This window comes from Myxocyprinus asiaticus, chromosome 16, assembly GCF_019703515.2.
Source record: "Myxocyprinus asiaticus isolate MX2 ecotype Aquarium Trade chromosome 16, UBuf_Myxa_2, whole genome shotgun sequence".
NCBI lineage: Eukaryota > Metazoa > Chordata > Actinopteri > Cypriniformes > Catostomidae > Myxocyprinus > Myxocyprinus asiaticus.
In genome coordinates, this window is record NC_059359.1 from 10739707 (window position 1) to 10765684 (window position 25978).

The window sequence follows — 25978 nt, forward strand, 5'->3', positions numbered from 1 at the left end:
GGGAGTGTTAGTCATGTTATATGTTGAGGTGTGCTATGATTTTTGTAAGCAATCAAATTTTTTGTCTAGCTGATCATAAAGCGAATCATATAGATTTACATTAAAGGAGTGACCCAAACCATATCTAGGTACTCTTGGGCTCTTTTGACAGTAAGCAACCACTTAGCAACCACCAAGAACACTCCAGCAACCACATCATAATGTGATAAAAACACTCAGAACACTTGAACAACCACACCGTAACACCCTGGCAACCACACACAACACTAAGGTGTTACTACATGGTTGCTAAAGTGTTCTGAGGTTTTTTTATCGGACAAGCACCACTAATATTTTCTTGAGAAAATGTTTTTAAAAAATTGGTTCCCTTTGAAATGAATCAGTCAACAAAAAGCCTCCATTACTGCAGCAGCAGAAAAACATGAACTTAATAAATACACTAAATCCAAGCTGAATGCAAAATACAGTGCCTGACGATATGTTGCAATTCTCAGACTCATGCTTGATATTCTGCGATTTCCATCTTTTGTGCCTTATTCTAAATGATCAAGAATGCTTGTCCACCAGTTAGGCCAGCACCAAACCAGCACTTAGCCAGCATAAACCAGCCTAGACAGGCATGAAAATTGCATGCTGGTTAAGCTGGTCTTTTTAGCAGGGATGAGAGTGAAGTGTGACTGAGACTGTCAATCTGCTTAACATCTCCTGTTGTGTTCCACAGATAAAAGAAAGTCATACTGGTTTTGAACAGCATGAGGGTGCGTGAATGTTGACTGTTTTCATTTTGAAAAAAACTATCCCTTTAAGAAAGTAAAAAATCTGGGGCATTGCTGTTGCCACTTAAAAGCACATGAAAAATCAAACCATTCATTCTAATAGTGGAAAAAATTATGACAACCATTACTGTTTGTGTAGTGAAACAAAGTCTCTGCATCTAAAGTATGTGTTACATTGTCCCATTTCTGTCCTTAGTGGATAGTTTTCAACTGGAAAACTGTTGGACTTGTTGAAAAACTCTCTCTTTTTGGATGTTGTCCTAGATTTTAATTAAATGCAAGTAAAATTGATACCCCCTCTCTGTTTCCTATCATCATCTCCTTTGTAATGTCCTGTGATAAAAGCAAAAAAGCCCCAAAATATATGTAACACAGTATGATATGAAATTTATGAAGTATGATAAAGCAGTTGCTTGAACTTGCAACAATAAACAAGCAGAATATTTTTCAGTGTTTTTAAAGGGTTTGTTTTGAGGTTGAATTGCATAGAGATTTTCATTATTTATTTAGCTTCCAGTGGCTTAACTACATTCATAAAATTCAAGTTGATTTGATTCATATGAGACTCCGTCAGAAGAAAACAACACTCGGCATGCCCTCCATGATCTATATATAGGGTACATTTGAATGTGTTTGATCTATAGAGATGAGGGCTGTGTCTATTCCCAGGTGACTGACACCTCCCCAAACTGTCTTCCTGACACCAGAAATTCAGATGTGAGTACAAGGGCCCTGATGTAATTACAATGCACTGTCTGTCTAGCTGCATTTGTGAGTGTGTGTACATGTCTGTGTGCATGCATGCATGTGTGAGCAGAAAGAAAAGGAACAAGGCAACAAGACGAGATCTGAATTAGACCTGGGGAGTCATTGGTTAAAGAGTGTTACAATAGCTAGCTCTGCAAGGTTGGGTAAAATTCAGATTTTAAGAATAGGCTACCTTTCTGTTTATGATTTTGAACTGATTTGGTCATGCCCCATGGGATGCTGAATGAAAATTTTAATTGAATTGGCCAGGGCCAACTGGATGTTGAATTGGAATTTGAACTGAATAAGCCACGCCCCACAGGATGTTGAATTGGAATTTTTATTGAATTGGCCATGTCCACAGGCAGTGCTGGGAAGTAATGGATTACATGTAATATGGATTACATAATCAGATTACAAAAATAAACCACTTATAGGTGGATTAAATGACATTTTATAAAGTGTGTAATCAGATTACAATAAATTTTTATGGATTACATTATTACATTCTTGATTACACCGCCAATCAGCCAACGGCAATAATTAGTGCATAATTTACTAATTTTGGCAACCTAGACTCATAGAATGAGCGTTACTATAACTAAATTTTTGCAAACAGAGTTTTACATGCCATGTTCTGCGCTTCGCCGCTGTTTCCTGGTGGAATTAACATTTGAGGCGCTATAACAACGGTGTGTTTTATTCTCTTGCACACAAATCAGGAGTATATCTGCTGATTATGACATCATTTACACTTATTTTTCGCTATAATACTCACACACTGCTATGTCATGATATTGAAACACTTTTACTCGAATGCAGCATTTGAAAAACGATACTGAACCAGAGCCTGAAATATGTGCAACAGGCCTAACCAAGTAGAACTAAATACATGAAGACAGTGCAGTCCCATTCCACATTTGGTGATTTACAAAAATTATATAAATGAAATACAAGCATGTTCTCATTGCCTTTTTTCTTGAGTAACATTCATTTATATGACCCTATAAGCACTTTTATTTACTCAGCAACTGACACATTTCTATTTGATTTTTATTTTCTAATGTTTAATAAAAGAAGCGTTATTTGGAATGTTATACATGTAAAATTAATGATTAGATTTTTTGTCAAAATATGCAATGGGTAATCCAAAAGTAATCATTGCCTAAAAGTGTAATCTAACAGATTACACAGTGGATTACAATTAAATGTTTATTTATTTATTTATTTTTATTTGTAATTTGTACCCGATTACATTTCAGAAGTAATCTACCCAGCACTGCCCATAGGATGATGATTTGGAAGGACAAGAAAAATAATTTTCTAAATTGCATTTCAGAGAAATTCAACATTTAATTAAACAAATGCAAGTTTTGTATAAATAATTACATTTTAATACATTTTTAATAATTATGCCTATTTATTTCCTGATATGTAGAATACATTTTTATCAACTGATTCGACATATCTCTCTAAACTACATTAATTACTGTCAAAACAACACCAAAATAGATTTTAATTGTAAAATACAGCACCACAAAAAGTCTTTTTCAGATAACTTTAAAAAAATAAATATTGACATACAAATTTGACATTATTAATTATCCAATATGTTGAGTAAATTAGAGCATTCAAAATGAAGTTTTTCCACCATGGTCTTATTACATTTATATGTAAACAAAATAAAATTTTTAAAGGTTGCATTTCAAAAAATGGTTATTAGCCTACAGTAATGTGCTTCTGAAAATACTCCATATGTTGTGTTTATTAAATGTATTAACAAAGTTTATGCAGTTATGTAATGTTCTTTTAATTTAATTCTGTTTTCATTTAAAATGACAATTCTGCATTCATAATTAAATTTTGAATGGCGCACAACCCTAGGACTCTCATTCAGAATGTTCTTTGTCACTGGCAGCATTAATCTGGACCACCAGGCAGTGATTTACAGTTCTGTTTACCCTGAGCTACAGTACATTAAACAGACCAGCTCTTCATGCACTACTTTTCACTTCAAAGAAAAAATATTTTGACATGAGAGCCACTAATCAGTGATGAGAAAGTTAGTGTTAACAGTGTAATCCAAATGCTGCTCTCCGCAAATTGAGTGAAGAACACCAGAAAAACTCCTTTATGGTCCTTTTATGCTCAAATGCTCACCATGGAAAGCACAAAAGCAGACGTCTTTTAATCAAGAAAGCACTTCCTGAGGCAGGCAACTATTTTGACTGAGCAGAGAGTAATGTCTGGAACAGCAGAGTCTACCATATTTAAAATCACATTGTGTAGGAAACACTAACCAAATCCCCATATTAAACTGAAAATTCTAGTCTTAAAGGAATATCTCACTCAAAACTTAAAATTCTCTCATCATATACTCACGCTCATGCCATCCCAGATGTGTGACTTTCTTTCTTTTGCAGAACACAAATGAAGATTTTTAAAAGAATATCTCAGCTATGTAGGTCCATATAATGCAAAATTTTAAAGCTCCAAAGTGCACATAAAGGCAGCATAAAAGTAATCCATAAGACTCCAGAGGTTTAATCCGCCTTCTGAGATGATAAAATAATTTTGGTTGAGAACAGACCAAAATATAACTCCTTTTTAACTATAAAACTTGACATCTGCTGGCTCCTTGAAGCAGTGGCGGATTTAGGCATGGGCGACATGGGCAGTTGACCAGGGTGGCATCTTGTGGGGGGGGGGCACGAGGCACCCACACAGACACCCCGCCCCCCCGGTCAACAACTCTGGGGGTTTGTTGAAGCAGGTTTCGCCCAAGGGTTTTCTAGGTGGTTGCTAGTGTAACAGTAGCCAGCTGGTACGTGAAAGCTGTGCAGTGTGTAAACCCCACTCTCCTGGCATTTAGAGACGCAGTAGCGACAGAGGCTAGAGACCATGGCTTTATAGCCTCCTTGTTAGCATGTTCAGCAATCATGCTGAGGATCACTGGTTCAAATCCTGCTCCGGACGAGTAGGACCGGTGACACTAGGATGTTGCTAGGTGGTAGCTAGGGTGTTCTGAATGGCTGTTTGGTGGATGCTTACTGGTCCTTTAAGTCAAAAGAGCTCACCCCACAAGTCTCTGTGATATTCTAGTCCCAAGATATGACATGGGTCCCTTCTTCAATGTAAATTTATGGGATTTCTTGTCTTAGTTTATTGTGTGCCAGGTGTAAGTTGTAAATTTGTTAGTTAGAAAGAAAAGTACACCTCAACAAACCACATGATGTGGAGAAAAATATCCGTAGCACAAATAGCACTGAAATTACTGAAATTGCGCTGAAATTACTTATGAAATTATGCTGTATTTACGCTTGCCTTTGCAAGCACCACTAATAACAATGTGGATTTTAAAAGCAGCTCTACAATATAAATAGTAGAAATATAAACAGTAAATGAATGTAGTTCATTAGAATTACTATACGTAATTACTTGTGTAAATACACAGCATGAACATGATAACATAAAGTATAACTAATGTATCAATTTTCCATAACTACTTCACACTCAGCTAATGAGCACAGAATTACCAAATTATCCAGAATAAGCAATATCCTTTCTCTTTTAAGCCAAGGACACTGGTCAAGCTGTTCTCTTCCCCAGTGAGCTGAGTGTGGTGATGAAAAATGAGCACTGAAGTGATCCGTGATTCCAGAAGTTATCTCACAAATAGGTCAGAGCACCTGGGGAGGGGTAAAGGCAGTTCCTAAGAGACAGACAAGCACAAGCTTAGAGCAAACTATAAAAGACAGACTGAATACCTGATTTTTCACTACATATTGCACTCACCAAACAAATTACCCTTTGGTTCACTTACATTTATGGTTTAAGAATTTTTTTATATTAACATTTTATTGATTCACAAAACAGGACTGAAGAAACAGAACATACACACACAGAATCAAATTATAACAAATTATATCACCCCCCCCCCCCCCACCCCCCAAAAACAGTTTTAAAACAGACAAGAGGAAACAATTAAGAATAGATAAAAAAAAAAAAAAGAATCATACATTTAAAACTACAAATCTCCCTCCACTGCTCCTCCCCGAGAACCCTCCAAAAAGGCCAAATAGCTGCCCCACTTTTTACCAAACACATCCATGCTACCTAGCCTTCTATATGACATTCCCTCAAATGCCGCCACCCTGCCCATCTCTGTGTGCCACTCTCGAAACGAGGGCGCTCCAGCCGACCTCCAGTCATAATACTGGCTAGGACCTAAATTTTATGTATTTATCCCCTATATTAATGACCGCCCCATCACCTAAAATACAGAGTCTGGGGCAAAATGAAATTTGAGTTCCCAATATGTCACACATAAAACTCTGAACCCTCAACCAAAATTCTTGGATCTTATCACACCACCAAAAAACATGGGTTGTGTCCCCATCTTCTAATTGGCATCACCAGCAGGTGTCTTTAAGACCAAGCCTATACAATCTAGATTAATTAATGACATTAACCTTCCCAGTCATAGTTAAATGTATTGAAGACCACCTGCCCACATCGCTCAAAAACATTTTTATTAAAGGGTCAAAATTAACTCTAACTAAATCACACAAATTTTCTGGGAATAAAATACCCAAATACTTAATGCCCTGTTTGGGCCACTGGAAGGCACTCGGCTGAAAAGCGAATGATTTCCACCAGCGCACCACAGACTCTTCCTAATTTATCTTTATTCTGTTTAAGACATTTGAATTATTGTGGATTGGTGGTGGTGTAGTGGGCTAAAGCACATAACTGGTAATCAGAAGGTTGCTGGTTCAATTCCCACATCCATCACCATTGTGTTCATGAGCAAGGCACTTAACTCCAGGTTGCTCCAGGGGGATTGTCCCTGTAATAAGTGCACTGTAAGTCGCTTTGTATAAAAGCGTCTGCCAAATACATAAATGTAAATGAATTGTAGATGTTTACTTATCAGTGTAATGACTCCCCTCCTCTTACTCAAGCCAGCACTATAAAAAATTGCCCACCCAATATCTTTCTGTAACGTTGGTTCAAGGAGTGGAAGAGACGAGACGCAGGAGTACTTTTCAATAGTAGTCACTGGAGTGGAACAAATACAAGGAATAATCAAGGAAACTCGCTGGAGTGGAACAAACTATAATGCTAAACATCACAACATATCAATACAATGAAACACTTCAAGAACTGACAAGGAATTAATAAAACTGGAGGGTATTTATACACAAAGGTGCTGATGAGGGAACGGAGAACAGGTGAGGAGGATTGGGAACAGATGGCAGTGATGAGGGCAGTGCATTATGGGAAGTGGAGCCATGGAAGGTGGAGCCATGAGAGGCTCGAGGGGCGAAGCAGTTGATGGTGGAGCCGTGAGAGGCTCGAGGGGCGAAGCTGTGGAAGGCGGAGCCGCGATTGGCTGTGAATATCAGTGCAAAAGCGACCTTCCGTTGATGTAAATGTTTCTTGCATTCCTTGATTCGATCACGTTTCTCTCTTATCGAGTTCGCAAAGTCTGGGAACAAAAAAATGCTGTGGTTCTTCCAAGAAAGCTTTCCTTTACTCCTCGCCTCACGTAACACAAGATCTTTATCGGATGATCTCAGAAATTTGGCCAGAATTGATTGGGGCCTGTCTCCCTCAGCGGATCGCCGAGCTGGAACCCTGAGAGCTCGCTCGATTTCCAGCTTATGGCCTGCTATGTCGAGCAGACTCGGAAAGAGCCCATCCAGGTATTCCACCATATTCTGTCCCTTCACTCCCTCCCTATGGACATTATTCTACCAGCTACGGTTTTCCATGTCCTCCAACTTCTCCCACACACGCTTCAATCCACCTTGGTCGCTAGCGGATTAGCAGATAATTCCCTCTCCAGATAATCGATCTGTTTCTCGACATCCCCCATTCTTGTGACCACATCAGTAAATTTCACCTCCATGGCAGTGATCGATCGACATATCACAGTAAGATCCTCCAAGTCAGCACTGACCTTCGTCAACATTGCCGACATGCTCAGTGAGTAAGTATCAAGATGCTGACTACCACCCCCGGAGTCATGAGTTTGAATCCAGGGCATGTTGAGTGACTCCAACCAGGTCTTCCAAGCAACCAAATTGGCCCGGTTGCTAGGGAGGGTAGAGTCACATGGGGTAACCTCCTCGTGGTCGCTATAATGTGGTTCTCGCTCTCGGTGGGGCACGTGGTGTGTTGTGCGTGGATACCACGGAGAATAGCGTGAAGCCTCCACATGTGCTATGTCTCTGTGGTAATGCGCTCATCAAGCCACATGTTAAGATGCGCGGATTGACGGCCTTAGACGCGGAGGCAACACGAGGACTTAGAGCGCATTTGGAATTGGACATTCCAAATTGGGAAAAAAAATTGTTACTGGGGATCTTTTTTTGCCTACTGCCATCAGACAATATAAATATCCATCAATCTGTCCATCCATCCATGCCTGTATGTTCAGTTATGCTTTCCAACACCTTCATAATCCTTAAAAACTGTTTTATACCAGGACAGCAGTAAAGTCAAAATGGAGGCCAGGTGACACCCTTAAAGCAACAAAAAGGAGGGAACATGCTGAAGGTGAGAAAACCCAAGACAGATGCTGCAAACAAAATACAGCTGGGATACATAAGTAGGACAAGGCTATTAGAAACCAAGGAGATTCTTATTATAGCTGTATGTTACATTTAGATTTTTGAACATGTAAGTATTTCAGTCTGCTGCTGAGAGTACGTAATTGTGCCATGAACTTAAAATATGCAAATGAAAAGTTCACACTGGTACTTCTTAGAACTACTCCCAGTCAGTGACTTTTAGGTAAGTCCTTTAGCCTAAGGACAGTGTTACTGAGAGCTGTATAACTTACCAGAAGTAGCTATCTTTTTCAACTATACAGTTATAAAAATTGTTCCTTTGGTGAAATAATGATGACTTTCTGCATCGCCAGAGCACAAGTCTTTCATCTTAGATTTCAAACATCTGCTTTTAAACGGTCATAGTCCTTAAGGAAATCTTACTTTTGGACACAGATGGTTTAAGCCTTTGACTTGGATACTGAGGCATGCTTGCTCAGGGACACATTCCAGTGCATGAAATTGTAAAATAATAATAATAATTATATATATATTATATATAATATATATATATATATTCTTTTTTTTTTTTTTTTTTTTTTTTTTTACATTCAGACAGACAGCTCAAATTGGACTGTTGCCTGTAGGATGAGTAGGAGGAGGCTTTATGCATCTGAAGTCAATCTGTTGATGCTAAGTCTTGCCCCTGTTTCATGACAGGGGCAATAAACTCAGCATAGTGTGGTCTCTCCCTAAGGATTATCCTTAGTTTTACCCTTTGGTGGAGTAAAATCAACCAAATTCCATTAAATGATCTTGGAAAAGCCAGTTAAAAATGGGTCAGTTACACCCAATCCATTTCCACAAAAATTAAAATCCATTTATTTTTAATTCATTACCAAACATAAAAATAATTTACTCATCCTCATATTGTTCAAAAACCATATGTAGACTGTATGTAACGGTGTGTTTTAATAATGGATGGGGGCTTTAAAGCTTCAAAAAGGACACAAAAACACCATAAAAGCGTTAAATGATTTGTGCCCTATATTCCAAGTCTTCTGAAGCCATACAATAGCTTTGTGTGAGTAACAGTTTAAAGAGCAGCTTAAACATTCAACTATAAATAACTAATTTTGTTCTTCCAAAGAAGAAAGTCATTTGTATTTTGGAATGACATGAGGTTAATGTGAACAATTCCTTTCACTGTATACCACAGTACTGAATAATTATCATACTCATGTGCCATTGTGTTTACATGGTACTTCAAAGAATACCATGGTATTATCTTGGTACATGTGAGCTAGTTGTTCTTGTAACTCATTGTGCCAGTTACGCCAAAGTCACATTTTCCACATAATTCCCAGGGAAAACACATAGTAATAAAATATATAGCTTAAATGCACTGTGAGTCACTCTGGAAAAAAGTGACTAACAAAAGCATAAATGTACTGTAAATGGTATATGTCCAAAAGAAAAAACCTTTCTTTTAAAAGTGATGTTTCAAAAAATGTTAGCAGAGACTATTCAGCCCGAGACAGAACACTTGTATTAAAATGAATGGGAAAAATTGGAACAACCAATATGGCAGATTTAGAAACGGAAGTCCTGCCTCATAGGTAAAAGAGACAATCACCTTATAGATACAGACAATGCCTGTCAAACAACTCCAAAACTTGCATGCACATTAGCTAGACCAGCTGGGATTTTATTTTTTCTAGCGTGATCTGAGGTAAAGAAGCAACATTTATAATATCATGTTGTCAGATTTTACCGCTGATTTGAAATATGTTCTTTGATTGTAATCTTGACCAACTGTTTTAGGGATTATGGTCTTTCCTCATTCAAGTAGATAGTAGCTGTACTTTCATGCCACTTGAATCCACAGAAAATAGTTGCTTGGGAGCGTTACCAAGATGGACGCCAAGTGGACTGACTTTCTTTGTACTGCCATTAAAGTGCCCCAGTAAACAGGGCATTGAGAAAGAACAGGCAAAATAATTAATAAATCTCTAAAGTGTTTTCTAAAGCTGAAGTGCCGCCTCTGTGTCTGGATCATGGCCCAGAGATGACAACAATTTCAATTAAATATTAATGCAGCCCTTTAGTTGCATTCATTCACAGTTGCTTTTTGTGGTTGCTGGCCACTCTGGGTCATTCTGTTTTCCCAGGTGGACCCTGATGATGAGGTTAATTATCTCAGCTTTTAGCTACATATTAGACTGTTGTGCTGCTTGTTCAAATTCCAACGGCTCACAGGTGTGCCCTGAAGTGGCCCTGTGGTCCAACGGGTATCTGATCAGAGCCAGTGGTGCCACACAATGGGCACTAATTGGAAACAAGCAGACAGTGTGTGTCTGGGTGTGAATGCAGTTCTCTTTGAAATTAGCATCTTCCACTTTGCATCCAATATCTTTGTTGTCTGGTCGGTGCAGCAGTAATTCAGACAGAAATCATCAGATGTGCATTTTTGTGTCTAAGCCTAAGGCAAACATCACTATTACTATGGCTCATATTAAGGGGTAGACATTTAAACAAATGCCAATTACTAAACTTCTGCATGTAACTCGTCCCGCACTGTTTGTGCTACAGACATGATACCTCAAATCGCATGGCTTGTTGAGGAGAGGTATGCCATTTATTTTCAAAGTGATAAGACTTACACAGATTTACAAAGAAAGAGGAACCCAGGCCATGTCCAGAATTTCCAGTGTTGGGGAGTAACTAACTACATGTAGCGACGCTACTAACTTAACTACATTTTTCAGTAGCTTGACAGTAGCTCAGCTGCTTTTAAAACAGAGTAGCTTTTCCAGTAGCGAACTACTTTTTCCAGCAAGTAGCTGTGTAGCGTGACCAAACGCTACATCATGTTGGTCAGATTATAACTAATAGCCTTCCTTATTGCGTAGCAGCCAAAACATCCACCATCTGGCAGCATATTTCTGTCTGCTGATCAGAATCAGGTAGCGTCCTCTTCTTCTTTTATTATGGCAGATCACAAATAAAAATTGTGAATTACCGCCATCTACTGAGAGCTTATTACAGCTCAGTAGGATAAGAAGAGATTGTCTGATGGTTACGTAAAGCGAGCAACCACATTTTGTTTACCTTTACAAGAGGTACAGGGGCAGGTAAATCTGAAAATGATAAAAGAACACCATTTTATTCTTCTGTGTAACAAAGAATGTTTCAGACACTTTGTTCTTAATAGATCACACAACAGCATATTTACCTTTACTATTTTAAATAACATAATTCAAAAAGTTATTATTGCCTTTTGAGGGATTTTGTTTCTGTTCTAAATAGACTATATTGCCAAAAGTATTCGCTCACCCATCCAAATAATTGAATTCAGGTGTTCCAATCACTTCCATGGCCACAGGTGTATAAAATGAAGCACCTAGGCATGCAGACTGCTTCTACAAACATTTGTGAAAGAATGGGCCGCTCTCAGGAGCTCAGTGAATTCCAGCGTGGTATTGTGATAGGATGCCACCTGTGCAACAAGTCCAGTCGTGAAATTTCCTCACTACTAAATATTCCACAGTCAACTGTCAGTGGTATTATAACAAAGTGGAAGCGATTGGGAATGACAGCAACTCAGCCACGAAGTGGTAGGCCACGTAAAATGACAGAGCGGAGTCAGCGGATGCTGAGGCGCATAGTGCGCAGAGGTCGCCAACTTTCTGCAGAGTCAATCGCTACAGACCTCCAAAGTTCATGTGGCCTTCAGATTAGCTCAAGAACAGTGCGTAGAGAGCTTCATGGAATGGGTTTCCATGGCCGAGCAGCTGCATCCAAGCCATACATCACCAAGTGCAATGCAAAGCGTCGGATGCAGTGGTGTAAAGCACGCCGCCACTGGACTCTAGAGCAGTGGAGACGTGTTCTCTGGAGTAACGAATCACGCTTCTCCATCTGGCAATATGATGGACGAGTCTGGGTTTGGCGGTTGCCAGGAGAACGGTACTTGTCTGACTGCATTGTGCCAACTGTGAAGTTTGGTGGAGGGGGGATTATGGTGTGGGGTTGTTTTTCAGGAGCTGGGCTTGGCCCCTTAGTTCCAGTGAAAGGAACTCTGAATGCTTCAGCATACCAAGAGATTTTGGACAATTCCATGCTCCCAACTTTGTGGGAACAGTTTGGGGATGGCCCCTTCCTGTTCCAACATGACAGCGCACCAGTGCACAAAGCAAGGTCCATAAAGACATGGATGAGCGAGTTTGGTGTGGAAGAACTTGACTGGCCTGCACAGAGTCCTGACCTCAACCCGATAGAGCACCTTTGGGATGAATTAGAGCGAAGACTGCGAGCCAGGCCTTCTCGTCCAACATCAGTGTCTGACCTCACAAATGCGCTTCTGGAAGAATGGTCAAAAATTCCCATAAACACACTCATAAACCTTGTGGAAAGCCTTCCCAGAAGAGTTGAAGCTGTTATAGCTGCAAAGGGTGGGCCAACGTCATATTAAACCCTATGGATTAAGAATGGGATGTCACTTAAGTTCATATGCGTCTAAAGGCAGATGAGCGAATACTTTTGGCAATATAGTGTATGTTTATTTCACTTCTCATCATCTGTGCGTTATTGGGAGCAGCGAGTGAATTATTATTTTTATATTTATAAATATACAGTATATATTATTATAATAATTACTATCATGCAGAACTATTTGATTTCTCCATTTCTTAGCATTTAATTAACTATTATTATCGTGTAAAATAAATAAAATGATTGGTAAAAGAAATTATTAATGGAATGTACTATTATGCAACAATCTAGGATGAATATACTTCCACTTTTTCTTGGGGGGGGGTGGCAGTTCCCAATGCGCTTTTAAGTCCTCGTGGTCACGTAGTGATTCACCTCAATCCGGGTGGCGGAGGACGAAACTCAATTGCCTCCACATCTGAGACCGTCAACCTGCGCATCTTATCATGTGGCTTGTTGAGCGCATTGCCACGGAGACACAGCGCATGTGGAGGCTTCACGCCATCCGCCGCGGCATCCACGCTGAACTCACCTTGCGCCCCACTAAGAACAAACCACATTATAGCGACTACGAGGAAGTTACCCCATGTGACTCTACCCTCCCTAGCAACCGGGCCAATTTGGTTGCTTAGGAGACTTGGCTGGAGTCACTCAGCATGCCCTGGGATTCAAACTAGCCAACTCCAGAGGTGGTAGCCAGCGTCTTTTGCCACTGAGCTACCCAGGCCCCCCCATCCACTTTTTTGGACCTGAACAAAGGGAAAAAATATTTGTAGAGCAACCTCTGTATGTGACCTGTAAAGCTGGCACTTGCATGTCAGTGGCAAAAAAATACAATGAGCATGAACGCAGGTGAGGGGAAAAACAAGCCCTGAGTTTTATTCACATATTATCCACACTAAATATTATGTGACAAGAACAAAAATAGCCAGCCCAAGGAAAGTTTGTCATAAAAATTTGATCTTTAGTAAGTAGGCTACACCTGTCCACAGCAGGACTGAAAAGTGTGAAGTATAGTATAAAAATGATTTTTTGATGACATCTGTTCATTTTTGTTTTTATTTTATACTGTCACTATTAACTGTATTAATGTTATACTATAATAAATTTAATATATTTAATTAAACACATTAAATGTATTTAATTAATACATAGTACATTTTGTTATTAATATTATAGGTTTGATAGTAACATTAAAAAAAAATATTGCCTCATTAAGTAGCTTCAATGTAGCTAGCTACTTTTTGATAGTAACTTGTAGTGTAGCTAACTACTTTTTCAAAAGAGTAGCTTGACTATAGCTTAACTACTTAAAATTATGAGTAGCTTGTAGCTTGTCAAACTACAGTTTCTAAGTAGCTTCCCCAACACTGAGAATTTCATGAAGATTTAGGTGTGGGCTCTTTTCTTTTAGGCTAGTAAGCAACCACCTAGCAACCACCCAGAACACCCTAACATTGGGTCATGTTGAGAAGCCGAGAAGGTAACTCGCTGGTTTCCTAAAGTCTCACTAGACTAGAGCAATATGCATCATTCACACACAGTGTTCATTGTGTTTATTTAAAATTCTATTCACCTTATGCGCCAGAGAACCTAGTATGCAGCCATCTTGAAAATGTGGTCTTTGATCTTCCGGTCTAGCATTTCTATATAGATATCTGTGGTGTTAATGTCTAAGTGTAATAGACCTTTTTCACAGACTATGATGACACATTTCCATCTTATTTAGCAGTGTAAATCTTGCAAACTTTTTTATATGATACATTTTATAAACATTAAGTTAACATTTATAACATTATGATTTGTGTTATATTAACCTGGAATTAGTTTAAAAAAAAAACTAATTACCACAGCTGCGAGAGTGGTTCTATTACAGCTGCTGTGTAAGTGACAGCGTTCCAAAACCCGAAATGTGAAAAAGGTTTATTAGCTAGCGAAGTGGATTTACAGGTTGAAGAGTATTTTAAAGTGTTCAGGGGATGTCATAACTGGAAGCAGAGTGGGAAGATTTTAAAAACAAGAATACTTCATTCATAAATACACCTTCAGGCTGTTGACATACTAATGTGCCTCTGTGCTCATTAAACTCCAAGAGACAACACAAAGTCATTAAAAATATCTCTGTTGGACACCTCTGACCATCTTGGGTGCTGCTATATTTACACACACACACACACAAAGTGTGGTGTGAAAAATCAATTTTAAAAAGTACAAATTATTTCCTTTAATGTCATGAACTTGCATGTAAAATAATACAAGCTATCCTGTTTGAAATTTCATGTCAACTAAGACACTAACAAAAATTAACAAGTTACCTAAAGAATTAAGCAGAATTGCACTTATAACAACGCTTTTATTATGAAAAAGTGCAGTGTGTCATAGCTGCCTGAATGTGATCTGCCAGGTCCAATTTACCTCCGCGGGTGTGGTAAAAATGAACATTTACAGTGACAGAAAAATGCACCTGGTCCATACAATACAAGTGAATGGTGATCAGTCCTTTGAAGCTCCAAAAAGGAGATTAAATCAGCATAAAAGTAATCCATATGACTCCAGTGGTTTAATCAATGTCTTCTGAAGTGATCCAGTTGGCTTTGGGTGAGAACAGACCAAACTATAACTCCTTTTTCACTATACATTTTGCCATTGCAGTCTCTAGGCACGATCATGATTCAAGCTCGATTACACTTTCTAGTGCTTGACGCATGCGCAGAGTGTTAGATGCTATTCAGAGGCTTATTCAGCCCCGTCACTTTTCAGTGCTCAGCTCTTCCGAATTTTGTCATCTAACTTCCTATTTGTATTAAAGTTACCGAGAAGAGTTAATCAAAATGGATTATGTGTGGGAGCACAGAAAGTATTTTTCACCAAGTGTTGATGATGTGAGTCTACAGCACCCATTTACTACGTGAAAATGCTAGTGAGGTGTTTTTCTGTCACTGTACAAGTTTGTTTTCCTACATACACGGTGGTAAATTGGACCTGGCTGATCAAATTCAGGCAGCTATGATGCACTGCCCTTTTTCATGATACAAGTGTTTCATTGTTATACATGTAATTCTGCTTAATTTTTTAGGGTTTCAACATGTTAATGCATTTTTCAACCCACAAGAAGCTTAAATGTGATAAAAATAGTTGTAAACACAATATAAAATAAAACATACATGTTTATATATATATATATATATATATATATATGTGTGTGTGTGTGTGTAAATATAATAGCACCCCTTCCCCCATTCTGGTTTAAAACTCATTAAATCTGCTCACCTGAACTATATTGCGATGGGTGAATGACATGAGAAGATGGCCTGAGGTGTCATACAGAGATATTTTTAAAGAATTTGTGTTGTCACTTGGAGTTTCATGAGCACAGAGGCATATCAGTACATACATAGTGTGAAGGTAATCTTGTGAATTTATAATTGAAACTTGTTTTAAAATCTCCCTGCTCTGCTTTTCATTGTTATGACATCCCCTGAACACTTTAAAATACTCATGATAAGTTTTGTCAACTCTATAACCTGTAAATACACTTTGCTAGCTGATTACACTTTGACATCAACACCATAGAAATCTATATGGAATATGCTAGACTGGAAGATCAAAGACACAATTTTCAAGATGGCTGTGTGCTATTTTCTGTTATGCATAAAGTGAATTGGAAGTGTAATCAAGCTTGAAAACATGATAGCCAAAGAGACTGCTGTCAAGATGTACAGTGAAAAAGGAGTTAAAACAAAGTGGATCACTTAGGTAGACATTGATTAAACCACTGGAATCTGATGGATTATATTTATGCTGCCTTTATCCGCTTTTTGGAACTTCCAAAGCCTGATCACCATTTACTTGCATTGTATGGACCTACAGAGCTGAGGTTCTTTTAAAAATCTTCATTTGTGTTCTGCAGAAGCAAAAAACATCTTATATGGCATGAGGGTGAGTAAATAATGAGAGAATTTTCAGTTTTGGGTGAACTAACCCTTTAAAAAACAACTCAGGATCTTAGCATTTGCATAGCAACTCACTGGCAACCACCCACAGCACCCTAGCATTGTGGGGGCTCATTTTGCATAGACAAAAATCTATTAAATCTTTAATACCTCAAATTGTGTATTTTAAACATAGCATGTCCTTAGTGACATAAGTCCTTGCTCAGTGAATACTAGCATTTGGCCAGCTTCAACTGAGGTAAAATGACCAACCGCAAAACATCATGAGAAGGAGACATGGCGCATGATCTCAGAAACAAAATATCTGCCGGTGTGAGTCAACCTCCGCTTCATAGCAACAAAATCAGTAACAGTCCTTTGGCTTGGATCCCCTATTTCATTATAGTCAATTTGTAATGTAGGTCAGAATGTAGGACAGGACATGAAAAAAGGTACTTATGTAAGGCTTATGTATACATTTTTGAGCCTTGGGTGTTTGTGGCATTTCAAGGAAAAGCAGAAGCCTCTGGTGGCTTGGGATCTGAGGTGAGAACTCAGCCGCTCCCATGTGACTTGAGGCGGACGGTTTAATTCAGCAGACAAAGGGAGTTAAAAAGAAATAAAGATCCTCTTCATTGAATTTTACATGCGTTACAAAATGCTACTGCAAAAGAAAATGTTCCTATATGATTCATTTGATCAAATAATTCAAACCAACATGACAAACACCTACAGGTGCTGATTTTGTTATTGAATCAATGCATGCACATTGATGGGGGTATTTTGAATGGGGAACTCCTTAAACACATTTTCAATCTTTGAGAATGTGTCACAAGTCTTAAAGAAAAAAATCGGTATATGTTCACGTAAAAAATAATTATAAAAATCTAAACCCTCTGTCTGATATTCAGAGACAGATTACAGATGTTTCTTGTTAGGGTCTATGCTGGTGTTATGGCTTGCAGTCTACTGTCCTCTGCTGGATGGTTAACCAAAATGCCTCAGCAAGGAACAGTATTGCTGAAGTTCCGGTAAGTTAATAAATAACTAGTCATTAATTAACTATCAATTACAAAACATGTTCAGAGAGTACAGCTACGTTTATTGCTGCAGATATCATAACTATAGTGAAGCGTTAGCTTGTTCTTTCGTCGATTACAACCACACGTGGTCACATTTTTGAACAACTTATCTAGATAAATCCTTATAATTATATGGCATTTCATTATTTCCTCATAAATGTAATTATTTCCTTATAGATGCAGTATTTAATTACACGCACACACAAATAAAAAGCATTTGCTAAAAGTTATAAATGTAAATGTGTATAAATACTACTGTAAAAAAGGCTTTAATATTGACAGGAAAAGATTGTAAAAATGTTACAGTAAAAAAAAAACGTTAATTGGTTAACAGGTAGTAGCTTAACATGTACGGTATAAAATATATTATAACAAGACAATATATATATATATATATATATATATATATATATATATATATATATAAGTCTGCATGTAATTTTACAGTTAAATGTGGTATTAATTTTTTTTTTACACAAAGTATGATTTTACCATATAAATAACCATAACAATTTCTATTATGTTTAACAAGAGAATACATGCACTTTGATGGTAAACTTTTGTTAAAATTAAGGTGAAAAACAATATTCAGGCATACACAGAAGTCTCTGCGTGACCCAACACATTTCATTATATTTTATGGAAATAGTTAGGCCTGTTTCTTCTCGTTTATATCAGTTATGTACCTTAAGGTGTTCTATGTTATATTTTATGTGGTTTAGTTAATGTTTATTGCACTAATTTGGTGTCACGTGTTACCCTGATGGTATTTTGTGTGCATGTGTGTTTTTTAGGATCATTAACTATATTATTTGCTTAATGGGAACACTGAGGTTTAAAGGGATAGTTCACCCAAAAGTGAAAATTATCTCATCATTTACTCACACTCATGCCATCCCAGATGTGTATGACTTTCTTCAGCAGAACACAAGATTTTTAGAAGAATATCTCAGCTCTGTAGGTCCTTACAATGCAAGTGAATGGTGATCCGACCTTTCTAGCTCCAAAAATCACTGAAAGGAAACATGTAACCATTTGATATAAATGCACAATGCTGCATGCAAAGACAAAACATAGTAATTTTGTCAAAATTAAGTTGAAATCGAGACTAAAATTTGGTCTCTCAGATGCAGAGAAAACAGAGCAAAATGAGTGATAATCCACATTTGGCTGGTCAATCAACTCTAAAGTGCATACAAACCAGGAATATTAGGGGCAGACAAAGACATCTGAAAAAACCTTATGCAAAAACACCACATTTATTAGACACCAATCTCTCTGAACAATCAGAGGTATTAAAAACACTTCGTTGCGAAGCATACACTGAGTTTACATAGAGTGAAAAAAAACAAAAAAAACAAACAAAAAAAAAAAGAACATGAGAACTCCACATTGGAATCAAAAAAGCACCAGTGTGTCAGTGTTGTGATCATCACATCCCCCCAAGTTTAACAAGTTTATCCACACATCGGCGAGTTTGATCTTGGTTTCTCTTTGAGGGGTGTTGGCCTGGCTCCTTGCTAGAAAAATTAAGGGGTCTGTGATCGTGGGCCGATGTGATGTGCACACGGGGACATCTTGAGAAAAAAAAAGAAAAAAAAAAAAAGTGATATCCCAGTATCTAACAAAAGTAACTAAACGTTCAGAGTGAGTAAACAAAAAGTGTGACCCGTTGCCAGATCTAACCAACAGCCCGACCACATCTACATTGTAAACAAACCAGTTGAGCAGTTCTTGTTGCTACTGACACACGCTGCTGACTTCCAGCAAACCAAAACAAAATGCACCATCCATTCAAAGACAAACAGAGGCCAGTTAATACTATTATCAGATGCATTGCTATAAATCACAGGAATTTGCATTACATTGCATTCATCTGGACGCTGAAATCGTAATAAAAAAGTCACAAAGGGAGGGGGAGGGGGGGGGGTCACATTGCAAAACAGTCGAAAATACATAACATTTCCATCCCATGAATATACAATAGAAAAATTATACGGGTTTGATATCAAAGTCTGTAAAACCATCAGCAAAATCACTGTATGGCAATGAGCGGGCAACCCCATTAAACGCGAGGACGTTCATGCGTCTGCTGGTCTGAAAACAAGTCAATCTATGGGTTTGGAAATGTCTTGCTCCGGTGGTTCCGAGGAAAACTGAAGTCGTCTGACCGCTTCCTTGATCAGATTACCCGACAATATGAGTTCCTGGAGGAGCTGATGCGGATCGTCATCGTCGCCCGTCGTAACGTCGATCTTCTTTCGGTTCCACGATTTGAAATGGTCCCCATACGGATTGTATGGACTGGACCGGCTGGTGCGTAAACTCCGGCTGCGGAGACGCATGTAGCATCCATTGAGCCGCTGACCGCCCGCCGAGCTGCTACTGCTGTGGCTGCCGTTTGTGTTGCTCGGTTTGACGCCGCTGGCGAGACCGTGTAGACGTGACATCCCCTTATGGCTCGAGCTATTGTTGTGAAGCTGCAGCGCCTCGCCGATCTTCGACACCAGCGCGTCTACTTCCTTAGAATCCATCGTTACCGACTGTTCCAAAAAGATATAGTTCTCCTTTCGACAAGGCATGTTTGAATATATATGTATATATCAAAAAATCCGGCTGCAATTCGTGTTTTTAATGAAATCGACAGGACCGTTTTGCCGGTGTGACCGTTCTCCACGCTGCCCAACAGACACAGCTCGAGGGTTGATTTGTAAACAATGGATGACGCAGAATCCGGAACGTACCATTTTTTTTTTTTGGAGGGAGAGGGGCGTATGTTAGAATATGTTTTTAAATGTAAACTATAATATATAATTTTGTAAACAGGAAGTTGGAGACAGTTTTCCGTTTAAACTTAAAAATTAACTACACTTGCCAAAAGTTGTGCTTGCTTTATTATTCTTAGCGGTTATATTTATTTTGGAACTCCCATATTTATCGAGAGATCTCCGGATCATCAATCAACGTTACATAACAGTCACCGAGGGTGTGTAAAGCGATGTACTACAAGACAGCCACACGTGTGAACCCTATGCACCCTATTTCCTTTCGATGGTGCAACTGAATGTAGCATTAATAGAGGTATAACCTATGTACAGCATTTCTCAAGAGGTTTTGTATTGCCCGCTTTTCTTTCAAATCAAAATAGTTATTTCTAACCTCTTTTCCATATTAGGAATTCGGGCCTCATCATCTCTGCGAGGCCATATTTAACAAAGTAAAACATAATGGAAATAATTATAAGAACGTGGAGGCTATTTGAGTAAAATCAAATCAAACGCATTAATATAAACATAAAAGATAAGTAGTACACACAGTGCCCGGGAGAACGTTCCATGGTACCCCGTCCTTTAGGGAGCGTTCAGAGCATTTCGATCTTGCGCTAAAAAGCTAATCGCATATTTTATCAGTGCGGCACTCTTGCGAAAAATGCTGACAAAACTGACAAGTGCAATGGTCAAAGACGTCCATCTAGCGTATGTCTACATATAAAAACAATTGAAAAACAGCGCAGATGGACGCAAAATGTTTGGTAAGGACAGTTCTTTACGATGTAACATGGCTGCTACACAAGAATTTTGGCAGTGTTGGGTAAATTACTTAAAATAAGCAATCCACTACAAGAAGTACTTGTAGTGGATTGCTTTAGAGAAGTACTTCTCTAAAAAATTGAATCAGATTACTTTAATGATTACTTAGTCTAAAAAGTAATCACCCACTAATTATTTTACTTTTAAGTTTGTCTCTTAAACACTTTTCCTAGAAAAGTTTTTGGTTTACCATTCAAATAAAAATGTCTATATTTCCTTCTCATTCATTGTTGGACGCCCTTTATCTGTGTGATATGAATAGCAGATATGAATTCATATATACATCATGATGGCGCCACGGATGGCCACCTCGGTGTGGAGCGCTCCTACTGTTTTGTTGTTTTTGTTTGTTTGTCCTGTGTTTAGTAATCTTTTTCCAGTCAGTTTTACCAGAGACGAACTGTTGAATGTTCGACAGCTTATACCAGACAGTCTTTTCCCGGTTTTTGAATATTCAGACGTTTTGCTAGACATTTTAGTTGGAGGCGCGGCTTTGTTGTTCAGGAGACGCAGGCGAGGAAGACGAGCCGGTGCGCTGGTCAAACTCCGTAGGCGGGGCTTTCGAACAACGCTGCCGAGCATTCATCTTGCGAATCTCCGCTCTCTTCCTAACAAAACTGATGAACTACATCTCCTCACCCGCACAAACAAGGACTTTTCAACCTCTTCTGCCTTGTGCTTCACAGAAACCTGGCTGAGTGAAGCCATTCCGGACAGCGCGTTACATCTGCTGGGCTTCCAGTTGTTCAGAGTGGATCGCATTGTGGAGTTAACGGGGAAAACGAGAGGCGGTGGAACATGCTTTTACATCAATGAAAGTTGGTGTACAGATGTAACGACATTAAAGAGGATGTGCTGTCGTAATTTGGAAGCGTCTTTATTAACTGTAAGCCTTTCTACTCGCCGCGGGAGTTTTCCTCGTTTATTCTGGTGAGTGTGTATATCGCGCCAAATGCGTGTTTGAATGCGTTGCTGCAACAGCTGGCTGATCATATCACAGACACGGAACAACAATACCCGGACTCAGTTACTATTATTCTTGGGGATTTTAACAAAGCAAATCTCACATGTGAACTGCCCAAATACAAACAGCACATTACATGCCCCACCAGAGACAGGAACATACTGGATCATTGCTACACAACAATAAAAGATGCATATCGCTCTGTCCCTAGAGCAGTTTTGGGACTCTCTGATCACTGTCTGGTTCATCTTCTTTCAACCTACAGACAGAAATTAAAATCAACCAAGCCAGTAGTAAGGACTGTAAAGAGATGGACCAATGAAGCAGAGCGGGAACTACAGGCCTGCTTCGATTGCACGGATTGGAGCGTTTTTGAGGCTGCAGCCAGAGACCTGGACGAGCTCACAGATACTGTTACATCATATATCAGTTTCTGTGAGGATATGTGCATTCCTACTAGGACTTATTTAAAGTTCAACAACAACAAACAGTGGTTTACAGCAGAGCTCAGGCAGCTTCATCAGGCCAAAGAGGATGCTTACAGGGGTGGGGATAAAGTCTTGCACAATCAGGCCAGGAACACACTGAATAAGGAAATCAGAGTGGCTAAAATAAGATACTCTGAGAAGCTGAAAAACAAGTTTTCAGCTAACGACCCTGCATGAGTGTGGAGTGGCATGAAACAACTCACAAATTACAGGACTCCTACCCCAACCCTGTGGTGGACCAACAACCTGAATGTGTTCTACTGCAGATTTGAAAGGCCCAGTCTCACACCCCACACCCACTCTGACCTTCACTTCACACAAACACCAACACCTCCTGCAACCCCCCTCCTACCCCTCCTGCTACTCAACCTGCACTTAAGATCTTTGAAGATGATGTGAGCTGCGTCTTTCGGAAACAAAAGACTAGGAAAGCTTCAGGCCCAGATGGCATCTCACCAGCGTGTCTTCGATCCTGTGCTAACCAGCTGGCCCCCATCTTCACACAGATCTTCAATAAATCACTGGAGTAGTGTGAAGTCCCATGCTGCTTCAAACACTCAATCATTATTCCTGTCCCAAAGAAACCAAAAATCACAGGACTTAATGACTACAGACCTGACGCCCTGACGTCTGTGGTCATGAAATCATTTGAGAGACTGGTGTTGGCCCACCTGAAGGACATCACTGGACCCTTTCTAGATCCCCTTCAATTTGCTTATCGAGTAAACAGGTCTGTGGATGATGCAGTCAACATGGGATTGCATCATATCCTGCAACATCTGGACAGACCAGGAATATATGCAAGAATCCTTTTTGTGAACTTCAGTTCAGCTTTCAACACCATCATCCCAGCTATACTCCAGAATAAATTACACCAACTCTCTGTTCCCATGTCTATCTGTCAGTGGATTACCAGCTTTCTGATGGACAGGCAGCAGCTTGTGAGACAGGTTAAACTCACTTCCAGCACCTGTACAATCAGCACTGGTGCCCCCCAAGGATGTGTGCTCTCCCCACTACTCTTCTCCCTCTACACCAATGACTGCATCGCCAAGGACCCCTCTGTCAAGCTCCTGAAGTTTGCAGTCGACACCACTGTCATCAGCCTCATCCAAGATGACGATGAGTCTGCATACAGAAGGGAGGTTGAACAGCTGGCTGTCTGGTGCAGTCAAAATAACCTTGAGCTGAATATGCTCGAAACGGTGGAGATGATTGTGGACTTTAGGAGGAACACCCCAACACTGATCCCCCTCACCATTCTAAACAGCACTGTGGCAGCAGTGGAGTCATTCAGGTCCTGGGTACTACCATCTCACAGGACCTGAAGTGGGAGACACACATTGACTCCATTGTGAAAAAGGCCCAGCAGAGGTTGTACTTCCTTCACCAGCTGAGGAAGTTCAACCTGCCACAGGCGCTGCTGATACAGTTTTACTCAGCAGTCATTGAGTCTGTCCTCTGCACTTCAATAACTGTCTGGTTTGGTTCATCTACAAAATCAGACATCAGAAGACTACAAAGGACAATTCGGACTGCTGAGAGGATTATTGGTTGCCCCCTGCTCCCCCTTCAAGAACTATACACTTCCAGAGTGAGGAAAAAGGCTGGAAAAATCACACTGGACCCCACTCACCCTGCCCACAACCTTTTTGAACTGTAGCCTTCTGGCCGACACTTCAGAGCTCTGAGCATCAGAACCGTCAGGCACAGGAACCGTTTTTTCCCTCAGGCTATCCATCTCATGAACAGTTAAATTGACCCATTGAGCAATAACTACGTGCAATACACAGTTTAGTCTTTTTTATATTTATCAAACACATCCAACCTCTTCTGCCATTTCATTCCTCTGAGAAAAAAATAAAAAATAAAAAATATTTGCACTGTACATAACAGATTTGTATTTGCACTGTACATAACAGATAACAGATTTGTATTAGATTGAACTACGTATGTGTATGTGTGTATGTATGTATGTGTGTGTCTGTGTGTATGTACATATGTTTATAACTATTTTGTATTTTTTATTATTATCTATGTCTTGCTGCTGTTTTTGTATTGTTTTTGTATTGTTGTACACTGGAAGCTCCTGTCACCAAGACAAATTCCTTGTATGTGTAAGCAGCTGATTCTGATATTTGAAATATATGATGCATATTCCTTTTGTGCAAGTAATGTACTTAAAAGTAATTATTTTAACTGAAAGTAAGTAACTGTAACCTGATTGCAATAACTTAAAATGTAATGTGTTACACTACTTTTTGACTAAAAAGTAATTAGATTACAGTAACTAATTACTTTGTCATCGGATACACCAAACACTGAATATTTGCAGTTATGCCAGGATTAAAGATGTGTACCATTTCAATTATTTATGTTAATGGTTGTATTCAGACTTGCAATTTAGCAATTCATTTCAACATGTTTGTTTGATTGTTATTATTCTCATGGCATAACCATGATAAATAATTGTGTTTCTTTGCTCTGGTACATCCGGGTCTTTCAGTTTTCAGTCTTCACAGTAAGCTCAACCACTCTCACCACGTCCTCTTTCAGGGGAAAAAGTTTCTGAGTTCTTAGAAACAGTTAGGGAATAGCTCCCCCAAAAATTAAAATTCTACACATTGCTATTGAATGGTTACCAAAACTTTGAAGCTTCAAAAACCACATAAAGGCAGCATAAAAGTCACCCATAAGACTCCAGTGGTTTAATCCATGTCTTCTGAAGCAATCCAATTGGTTTTGGGTGAGAACGGACCAAAATCTTACTCCTTTTTCACAGTAAATATTGAAATCTGCAGTCTCCTTGGCAATCATGATTTCAAGCTCGATTACATGCTAGGAAGTGTAATCAAGTTTGAAATCATAATCGTCCCCAGAGACTGCAATGGCAAGATGTGCAGTGAGAAAATAATTATATTTTGGTCTGTTCTCACCCAAAATCGATTAGATTTCCTCAGAAGGATTAAACCACTGGAGTCATATGGATTACTTTTATGCTGCCTTTATGTTCTTTTTGTAGCTTCAACATTTTGGTCACCATTCACTTGCTTTATATGGACCTACGGGGCTGATATATTCTTCTAAAAACCTTAATTTGTGTCCTACAGGAGAAAGAAAGTCATACACATCTGGGATGGCATGAGGGTGAGTAAATGATGAGAGAATTTAGATTTTTGGGTGAACTATCCCTTTAACAGAACTTGACTACTTTTGGATGTCTGGTTACTCATGGCATGAGAACATGCACAATTTCAAGTGGTTAATAATAATAAAAATCCTGGTATGGGCAATTTTTGCTGTTCATCCCAAAACAACTTGCACCGTTTTGTCTGGTCACTGCTTTTA

General features: G+C 39.1%; 1 protein-coding gene across 1 annotated transcript; it reads right to left on the minus strand.

Moving 5' to 3' along the window:
- Nucleotides 1–18806: 18806 nt before the first annotated feature.
- LOC127453725 (GSK-3-binding protein-like) lies at nt 18807–20275 on the minus strand. Its single transcript, XM_051720352.1, has one exon. It carries the CDS (start codon nt 20168–20170, stop codon nt 19697–19699), a length of 474 nt encoding a protein of 157 aa, XP_051576312.1. The 5' UTR covers nt 20171–20275; the 3' UTR covers nt 18807–19696.
- Between the last annotated feature and the right edge of the window lie 5703 nt (nt 20276–25978).